The following is a 10240-nucleotide window of genomic DNA, read 5'->3' as shown; positions in this document are numbered from 1 at the left end:
GCCTGTTTTATTCGTTGCGTTTATAAACGATCTGCCAGAGGCTGTGTCTAGCGTGTGCTCGATATATCCTGACGACACAAAAGTTTATAATACAGTGAAGAATACGTCAGAAAAAGTACAGTTGCAAGGTGATCTTGACAGGTTATTTGACTGGGCTGATACGTGACAGCTGCGTTTTAATGCTGATAAATGTAAAGTAATCCACCTTGACAAGAACAATGAACAGCAAGATTACAGTATTGTATGAGAAGACATGTTTGCAACGAGAGAGTGATGATGTCGAAGTCGCAAAACTGGCAAAAGGAAAAATATTTAGGAGTTTATGTCGACAATGAGTTGAAATTTTCTGAGCATATTGAAGTTCAAGTTAATAAAGCCAATAAGCGACTTGGACTGATCAGACGCTCTTAAGAGAACCTATAATGCAGAAGCGATGAAGCTGTTGTTTGTCGCTGTCGTTCGTCCGAACCCAGAGGTTGGAAACGCCGTGTGGTCACCAAAACTAGATTGTGATCACTTGGCATTGGCGTGTCTTTATGCATTATCAATTTTTTTAACAATCAAGAACAATCCAGAAACTCATACGGAGCGTTTCGCAAAAGTGTCTCCGATATTTTAATTGATTAAATCTCCGTTTTATGATTTAGTTTTCTCTGATTTTTAATGGACTAAATTTTGTTTTCTGTTATAATAATCATAGTTTTATAACATTTCTTGAATTACCACTCCTGTCGACTGATGTTTCGGGCATCAATTGTCCGGCTGTGTTCATGAGCCAGTTTCAACTCTTTTCTGTGACATCCGTTGATAAATTTATTTTTAAATGAGATAAAATATAATCATTATTTCTGAGTTCCGATAGGTTCTTATTGTAGTCCATAAACTATGGCAGGAGAACGAGATAGAGTCAACATTATGTAATTTATTATTAAATTTAGGATTACAGGATGAGGCACGATGAGGTATTATAATTACAGTAATTGGGAAAGTGAAATTAACGACACGAGAGCGAGTAGGACAAGCGAATGCTGGAGCCGATAGACGCGGTGGATGCATCGAAGGTTAGGCTACGATGCACTGCAGCCAAGAGGTGTTGGTCTGTGACTGAAGGACCGGTGTTGAGCTTAATTTTAAAAGGGCTTATACAGAGACTTACTACAACGGCTTCACGGAAGGTGATACTACTGATAGCCTCGGTATGAAATAAGTCACCTGATACTTTTCAGTTATCGAGTTTAAAAAAGTAGTAAAAAATTATTTGTTAGAAGGAATTTTTCTATATTTTTTGTGTTGTTTCTTATTATGTTATTCAAAAAATTACCAAAAATATATTTAAAAGAGTAACCATATTATTACCTTAAAAATGTTTAAATAAAAGGAGTAATTTAGTGTCGTAAAGAATAAATTAAAATATGTTATTTTCAAGCGGAGATATGATCAATTAAAAACTCGATAATTTCGCTGTTTAACTCGGAAAGGTATTATAGTGCTAATGGATGGAGCTAGAGAATGTATTAAAAAAAAGTATTGGTAATGAATTTGAAAAAGAAATATTTATGCTTAATTTTGGTTACCGTAATGAGTAGGAGCGTCATAATTGAGCTCATTGGTAGCACCATCTTACAAATTTTTAAGTTGCTTCGTGTTTGATCAATACGAAACTTTCCAACAACTCGGAAAGAAAATGTTGATATAGGTTATGATTAGTTATGTTATGCTATTTTTTTTTTACTTTTCAATGATGTAACCTATCCAAGTCTAACATGACTTAACAAAACCTAACCTAATTTGTTGAAGTTTTTCTTTTAATAGAAACGAAGCCACGTAGAGATGTGCAATCATTACTACCACCGTGCACTGCTAAAATCAATTATATTTTTAATTTTATGCACAGCAGTTTGGGATTGCGGGAGCTATTAGCTGTTTAGTTGGGCGAAGATTACGTTTTTTCGTCTTGATCATGAACGAAATAACTTGCAAATCTTTAATGCTTCCTCTCACAGCTCATATCTACATTGATATTACTTACTTGTGCTCTGAATTTCACTTAGATCTGTTCACAATTGATGGCCTTATGAGCAGTTCAGTTACTCAGAAGTTGGGTTTTGGTAAATGGAGATTACCGTACGCGGGTGAGTTCAGAGGAGCATCGGAGAATTGCGTTATGTCAGTAAATATGACAAATAGGTTTGTTGTTAATTCGGTAATGTCGGGTCCGATTCGCAAAATTTGCGTGAAAAATGTTTTAAAACGTGTTGTTTAGTGTGTTAATTTAAATTAGAACAACATATAATTTTTACGGTCAACACGTATAGGAGCGTATTATGAAAAAATGCTTTCGTTCTTAATTAGATCAAGATTGGCTTTGATTCGACAAGGTTATGTGTCCAAATTACTCAACAGAAATTAGTTCCAAACAAAAATTCATTAAAAATCGTTCGTGACACCAAAAATATTCGAGAGGTTTGAATTTGAGAAACAGATCAATCAACGTAACGGGCAGATATTTTACTTACAGCATTATGGGTATGTTAATGAATAAATTGGTTTAATTTTTTACCCGTTTCCTGAAACCGTTTCACTTCAAAATCAACTACCTACTGTACAATATTCAGCACTGAAAATTTGCTTTCTAGAATTGCATTTTAACTTCTGTAATGAATGAGGGTATAAACGGCTGCTAAATTTTCTCATTGATATTTTATCGCTTGATTATCTTTTGATCTCTTATGAATTTAAGTTAGACCTTTATCGTTTTCTTTAGTCTTTTCACTTCGCGTACTGTGTCCAGCTGACTGACTTGCAGCGTCAATTCATTTTGTTGACCATCTTGAGGCTTCGAGAAGAACGCCTGCGTGTTCATGTGAGTCGTGGCTACTCTACGAAGTCTTGGTTATTAATGCGGTAAGATGCATACAATTTTCTGTATTGATAGTTCAAGTAGTACATATCCTTTAAGATTATTTATGTTGTAGTTTTTCGTCGTGAAAAACACTTATAAGCAGTCATGGTGCTCATTGTCCGTTTCTGGGCCGTGTGCGGTGTGCCATTGTTCAATTTGTTTGGTAGCAAAATGTTATTTTTATTAACAATTTTTACGATTGATATTTGGAACAAAATTGAACAAATTAGGACTGCTGCTTTTAATTGAGCGCCTTAAACTGAAACAATGTTATTTTGATCTGTTTTAACATTTGTATATTTGGGTTTATCTATGAATACTAAAGATTTTTTGTCCGGAATAAGTTATTCTTCAACTTAGTTCATTGTGGTTTAAATAATTATTATTATATCATTGGCAGAGTGAAAAATGTCTGCATTATAGCAGGATTTGAATGGGGTGCCTGTTCAATGTATGATATTTATAGACCAGTTTTGAAGCTACAAAATTAAAGACAATTTCGGAGCTGTGACTGTGAACTTGTTTTTGAGCCATGCATTTGGCCATCCAGGTAATTGCTGTGATACATCCATTTTATAATTTGCAATCTTATTTTCATATATTATCTCAAAATTAGATGTCAGATTTTAATATAACTGTGGAATAATTTTTTTTCAAATTCTGTAATACCTATGTTTGTTGATTTCACTGAGCCACACACTGGCACACAGACCACAGTCCAATTTGAAATATTAGGCAGAAATTTGCCAAAATTCATGGTTAAAATAGGCATCTTTTCTTATTTTTCAATGTATAAATTTTAAAAGGTCATAGGAACTGATGAAATTATCCAGATTCACAAGCATTTTTGTCAAATTCATTGGTGGCATCTGGCCAATTTCCCAGTTTAGCAACACTTATTGTGAAAACTTAGGGTATTATTGCAGATTAACTACATCCAAAAAAAAGGGTGTTTTTTTTTTAATTATATGTTTTTTGGGGTGTAGATTACGAATCTGAAATCCATTTTTTGTTTTCACTTACAGTAAATCACACCGTTTTTTGTTATCCATATTCCATACAGCCCTGCCTAATTTATTTCCTAGGAATTATAAAAAATGCATCTATATTTCTGGTGCAATTTTAAAAATGGCTTTTAATACATTAATTTTTACTTGTATATTTTTAAAAATTCTGCCTAATATTTAGGATTGGTTACCATGGACAAAGTGAAATACCGGTATTTAAAAAAAATTTTAATCATGTGACCTGATTGTGCACCATATTTTGAAATTTTATTAATAAACAGATAGATTTATCAAGGGGGAATCTCACAGTGTTGAAAAAAATGGGATGAAAGCTCTAGCTGTGGCTTGAAAAGATGGTACCGTAATGCTTGGTATATTTCAAGGCCTTGTGAGAAGTGAGACTTAAAGTTACCCTTCCTTTTTAGTTCACAAGAGTAGATCTGTGAATTATCATGGATGCCTCATACCATCAATATCATATCTAGGATATTGCTAGAGTAGAGAAACTAAACTCTCTAAGCCATGAATGTATTTTTGAGGCAATAAATAATCCAGTTTTGACCCATGAGTCATTCTTCAGGCCAAAAATTATTTTTCAAAGTCTTTGTCATTTATGAATTTGATTGAACCCAAACAACATGGAAATGAATCCACAAAATTTCATGCTCACCTAAATGATATGAGTTTGGTAGGGCTGTGATATATTTTAGACAAATTGTGATTTTTCCAATCTTGGCACATTGCCAGATCTCATAATTTGGCAGAAGTTATAATTAAAGATCAATGGGTGTTAAAGATCAATGGGTGTATGCAAATCTGTAATCAAAGCTTTTAAGCATTGTTAAATTCAATGGCAGCTAGTGCAATCATCTGCATAATTACTAAGAGACCTTTTCCAATCGAGAGCAATTACAAATACCTTGCATTGCTCTTGATTTTAGGGGCAGATAGTACTGGCCATAATACTAATTCGTAGGGGTGGACACAGAAGCAAGTAAATCCTCTAGCATGCAAATTACCTTATATGGTAAATTAGGATCTCTAAAAATGGCCCAACACATCCCCTGTTCAAGGCTACATTACCATGCTGCTGTCAATTGCCAATTATCCATCATTTCATATGTAGCATCACCCCCCTACTTATCCTCAGGATTAGAATATTCCTATTTAAATAAATTTTGTTTCTTAGACCAGAAAATAGATTCTCTTGAATCCAATTAAAGTTAGAGAGTTTCCCTCTGCAGTTGAATGTTTAAATTTGAATAGTACAAAATTTGTTTAGTGGTGTGACTGACTTAAACTGCAATTTTCTTCTTCAATGTGCAAAATTTTCAAAAATAAGTTGAGTAAACACATCTCACAATTACTGATACTTTTTACAACACTTCTCTTTATCTTCACTTCTTGTTGTTTGTTTGTCTGCCTGAGCACTACAAATCTTATATTCAATATTTAACACACTTCTACCTCTTTAATCAATCTGAAATTTTGCGCTTAAGCGTAAAGGTGGAGACAACACATGAATCAATTGACAGAATAAATAATTTTGAAAATTAAAAAAAAACATTTTTTGACAGAATAAATAGTTTTGAAAATTTAATTTTTTATACATTAAAAATTTGAGAAATCATTTTTTATAAATTAAAAAATTAGAAATTCATTGTACATGTGTCACATCAGAGACATTAGATTCTTTGGAAGTGTTGTTTTTAGAAATAAATTTTTAAATGCCTATATTTGTATTGGCTTCATTCTGAAACTTGAATTTTCGCATACTCCGTTGCTTGCTTGCAGAGGGATTAATGTACAGTAATTCTGCAAGAATGCAGCATGATTGATATTATCACAACTCATTTTTCTTTAATAATTTCAAGAGAAGCTGCATGTATCAACATATATTTTTGTATTTTTTCTTTGCAAGAAATGCTAGATGTTCATCTAAAACAATTAATTTTGCTTCACCACTTATTTACATTAGTATAGTATAGTATCTTCGGCATTAAAGAATAGGCCTGGATAGGCCTGTCACCGATTCTTGTACTTTTCTTGACTTTCTTGACTTTACCTTGTCCATATGTCATTTTTAAATATTATCCAAATGGCCTTTTTTCCCCTTGGACTTGTCATCAATTACTCCTCCCACCAGGATCACTTTCATTGCTTTCTAAGCATTCCTTATTCTTATTGTCATTACAATCTCATTCTCATCCAAGATCACCTTCCACATCTCTAGACTTCTCATTTGCTTCACCATCCATCATCATTAGATTCAAAATTTCTTCACATGCCTATCTCTCCAGGCAGCTTAAATTTTTTTCTAAACATTTTGTCCAATCAGTGCAAAAAATCTAGCCCATTCTTCACTTGATTTAAAAAAAATTTTAGTTGGATTCCAGTCTTAGTAGGTGTTTTTTCAAGTTACCAGAAGGTATATAACCCTTTAGCAGGCAAGCATTAAAATATTCAGAAATTAAAATTTCCAAAACCAGTTCAAGAAAGTAAGAAACAGAATATTTAATCATATGTAATTTAAAAAATTTTGCCTATTGAAGGTTTAAATTGCACTTGAAGAATTTATTAAATATGGTCACTACACAAAATATTTTCTTTAAAATTAAAATTTACTTTATGGAAATAAAAAAAATATTAACATAACAATTTAGTTTTATTGAATTGAATCAAGTTACCTTAAATAATTAAATATATATTGATACATCCGCCTTTTGAATAAAATTTCCAAAACCAGTTCAGGAAATTAAGAACTATTATACAAAATATTTAATCATATGTAATTTAAAAAATTTGCCTATTGAATGTTTAAATTGCACTTGAAGAATTTATTAAATATGGTCACTACACAAAATATTTTCTTTAAAATTAAAATTTACTTCATGGAAATAAAAAAAAATATTGACATAACAATTTAGTTTTATTAAATTGAATCAAATTACCTTAAATAATTAAATATATATTGATACATCCGCCTTTTGAAGAAATGCAGAAAGAGGGTCAATATCATTGTTTGAGTCAAAACCTTCCTTTAAATGCTCATATTTTAATTTTTGGGTATGACAGGTGTTGATACTATGGATGGAACGATGGTCAGATAATATATATGTGATTGACTGAAGCATGATAAGGAAGCCTCAAACACTAACAGGAAGTTGTGGTGGGTCTCTTTGTGAGGCGATTTCAAGTGACCATAAATGGTAACTTGCCCGTGAAAGGGTTGATAAATTGAACATAATAACTAGGATCTCTTTCAGCTCAAAGCTAGTGCTAAAGTAGTGCTTAATCTTCAGCATTGTTGAATATTATGTATTTTTGTTCTTTAGAATCTCTCCTATTTTATTCAATTGCAAATTGAGATGCCACCTTTAATTGCATTGAAAATGTCTATAAGCATAAAATGTTTTGTTGTAATTGTGACTGGCACTTGTGAATTTTTAAATTTTGTCTGAAATACATATCTCGATGCTTTGACAAGCAGCAGTAAGACAATGATTAAATACTCAATGTGCAGGTATTGATGTCTGGTCGGAGCTCAAGTGATGATGGGCATTTGAGTGCTTCAGGAAGTGCTCGCTCTCCAAGCCAAAACTCTTCCGCCAGCAGCTCTCCTGACGCCCCCAAACCCAGCCCAGCACCAGCAGCCAGCAGCTCATCTGCCACCTCATCAAGACCTACAGAACTACCTGGATCAGCAGCTCCTACAACCAAAGAAAGAGCATCAAATATTAAAATGTCAAAGGCTCTTAGTACAAGTGCTAGAAGGTAATTGCACTTGTTATGAACTTATTTAGTTGTATACTATCCACTTAGCCATTGATGGTTCTTTTGATATTTTGTGCATTAAATTTTACTACAAATTTTTTACGGTATTGCAAATGAACATAGTAACAACTTTATAACATGTAAACTATTATGATTTTTCAAATGTGCATTATAGCCAGTTATTCCTCTCTGCAGAATTCAGAAGGAGTTGGCTGAAATAACTCTAGACCCTCCTCCAAACTGTAGTGCAGGACCCAAAGGAGACAATCTCTATGAATGGGTGTCCACCATCTTAGGTCCTCCAGGTTCAGTCTATGAAGGAGGAGTGTTTTTCTTAGATATTCACTTTACTCCCGAGTATCCTTTCAAGCCTCCAAAGGTAAGTTGCCGGAATTCACTATGATTCTGATGTAACCTATGTTTAAATATTTACTTTTTTGATGCATTGGTGCCATTTTTTTTATTAATAATATGACTAATTCACTATAATATCTCTGCAAATACTAGGGTTGCTTCAGATAAATATTAATTGGAGGATTTTTATTACAAATGAATTATTTTGAAAATATTTTACATGGCTTTAATTTAAAACCGTATCCTTTTTATGAATTTGCAGGTAACGTTCAGGACTCGCATATATCATTGCAATATCAACTCACAAGGAGTTATTTGTCTGGACATCCTAAAAGACAACTGGTCACCAGCTCTCACCATTTCCAAAATATTGCTCTCCATTTGCTCACTGCTAACTGATTGTAATCCAGGTGGGTTTATCCATTTTAGTTAACGGTAGTTCTTTAAATCCTCGTACATCAACATAATCACAAGGTAGTTCACAGAATTTTCAATGTATTTACAATAAAGAAATTAGTTTCAAGTTATCTACACCAAATAATATATGAAGTGCGATTGAATCCTATGCATAACAAGTAATGCGTGTCATCACAATTTGTGTCTTACCGAACTGAACAGTGTGCTTGATATCTCGTTTTCATCATGCTGATTCATGCACAAAAGAATAATTTCTTGTTAAACTCAATGGTTAAGTACACTAATGATTTTTTGCAGTTCACCGCAATGATTCTTCTGACACTAATAATTCACATTGTGCAGGCGATCCATTGGTGGGCAGCATCGCTACCCAGTTTCTTCAGAACCACGACGAGCACGACAGGATTGCCCGGCTGTGGACCAAGCGCTACGCCACGTGATCAATTAACATCTTGCACTTAGTTTACTATTTGCCAATATTCCATAACTCCTAAAAAGTTGGATTTGGTGGCAAAATACTTTTAAATCTCGATGGTTTATTTTGTTTTTAGTTTGTGTGATGCATAGTCCGCTACTTCATATCATGGTAGTACGTCTTTAATAAAAGAAATCTGCGCATAGTTTTAGGTCTTAGGAAAGCCTCCATCTAAATATAACGATCCGATCACTTCAGCCTTTAAATTTTCTTATTTAAGTTATTTTGTATTATTTTTAACACGTATTGAACAATCTTCTACACTTCAAAGGTCCGTATTTCAAAAAATCTTCTACCTACCTGATGGGTATTGATCGGGTATTAAATTTAGTACTGAAAGCCGGCGCCCAATTTGGTTCCAATATTTCAAGCCATTATGCATTACATTGTCTAAATCAATCAGACGTCATATCCACGGTATCTGGTCAAATTCGCTTCAATAATCTATGTCTTATGTTTTGCTGATTGATGTAGTAATCGTAAAGTATTTAACATAAGCCTTAGTAACTTAGTCTGCTTAGTGCCAATGCTAAATAGAGCTCTGTAACTCCCCGTTGAGGCTCTTACACATGTTATCTGATCGTGCAGGCTAGAATTTGAGGCGTCTGTGACTGCCTATTATGGGACTGAATGGGAGATTCTTAATTTCTATCAGGCTTTGTGTTTGTTTAAATTTTTATGTTGTTCTTTGATTCACAGTAGTTCTTATACACCCAGGGACATTTTTACTCTGTAATTATATTGAATGCATATGGGGTTGATTGTGTTCGAAATCGAGGATCAAAATTCCGCTGAATGTCGAGATATAACTACTGAATCGCTTAAGTATGAACTTTCAAGTTTCAAATTAGGTTCTGATTTAATCTATGACCTGCGCACCGAGTTGAGACCTCTAGCATTGCTCCATATTGTATTGACGTTCGTCTACAGTGTCCCGTTCGATTCGAACTCATGCCGATGATATGAACTTAGTCGTTCGTCAATCTGTCTTACTTATTTCATCAGCAATTAGCTGTTTAGCATTATTGTCATAATAATAATAATAATGAGAACTGTGGAATGTCGCGTATTATAACCTGGTCCAACGTATCGACATAAACTTGTCACCCGGTGTGGTCTCCGCCCTGACGTTTCCACCCCAGCGTAATTTCTCCCAGGGACATACTCTTTGAAGTGCCGTTCACCAAAATTCTAGTCACTACAACGCTGTTTACACCGCCTTGCTTGCTACTACTTTGATACCATTGAGAGATACAGTATCTGAATTGCTTCACTTTATTATTCACTAAGTATCCAAAGAGCGTTGTCGTA

General features: G+C 33.7%; 1 protein-coding gene across 2 annotated transcripts; it reads left to right on the top strand.

The window, feature by feature from the left end:
• The first annotated feature begins 2596 nt into the window (after positions 1-2596).
• On the top strand, positions 2597-9989 carry LOC108679840 (ubiquitin-conjugating enzyme E2 E1). 2 transcript variants are annotated; one of them, XM_018168569.2, is made up of 5 exons: positions 2597-2863; positions 7433-7683; positions 7879-8062; positions 8300-8447; positions 8797-9989. In XM_018168569.2, the coding sequence occupies exons 2-5, from the start codon at positions 7439-7441 to the stop codon at positions 8892-8894; spliced, it is 675 nt and encodes a 224-aa protein (XP_018024058.1). In that variant the 5' UTR covers positions 2597-2863; positions 7433-7438; the 3' UTR covers positions 8895-9989. The 2 variants fall into 2 exon arrangements, with proteins under 2 accessions (XP_018024058.1, XP_018024057.1); XM_018168568.2 differs by having other exon boundaries at positions 2597-2904.
• The last annotated feature ends 251 nt before the right edge of the window (positions 9990-10240 follow it).

Source organism: Hyalella azteca, unplaced genomic scaffold (genome assembly GCF_000764305.2).
Source record: "Hyalella azteca isolate HAZT.00-mixed unplaced genomic scaffold, Hazt_2.0.2 contig17921, whole genome shotgun sequence".
Lineage (NCBI taxonomy): Eukaryota > Metazoa > Arthropoda > Malacostraca > Amphipoda > Hyalellidae > Hyalella > Hyalella azteca.
Note: the sequence above shows the minus strand (reverse complement) of the source record. Positions and strands in the feature narration are given on the sequence as shown.

Excerpts from the sequence above, each read along its gene's own strand:
- LOC108679840 (XM_018168569.2), top strand. The coding sequence starts at position 7,439 with ATGTCTGGTCGGAGCTCAAGTGATGATGGGCATTTGAGTGCTTCAGGA. Across the intron at positions 7,684-7,878 it reads CTTAGTACAAGTGCTAGAAG|AATTCAGAAGGAGTTGGCTG; the intron begins GTAATTGCACTT and ends TCCTCTCTGCAG. Across the intron at positions 8,063-8,299 it reads ATCCTTTCAAGCCTCCAAAG|GTAACGTTCAGGACTCGCAT; the intron begins GTAAGTTGCCGG and ends ATGAATTTGCAG.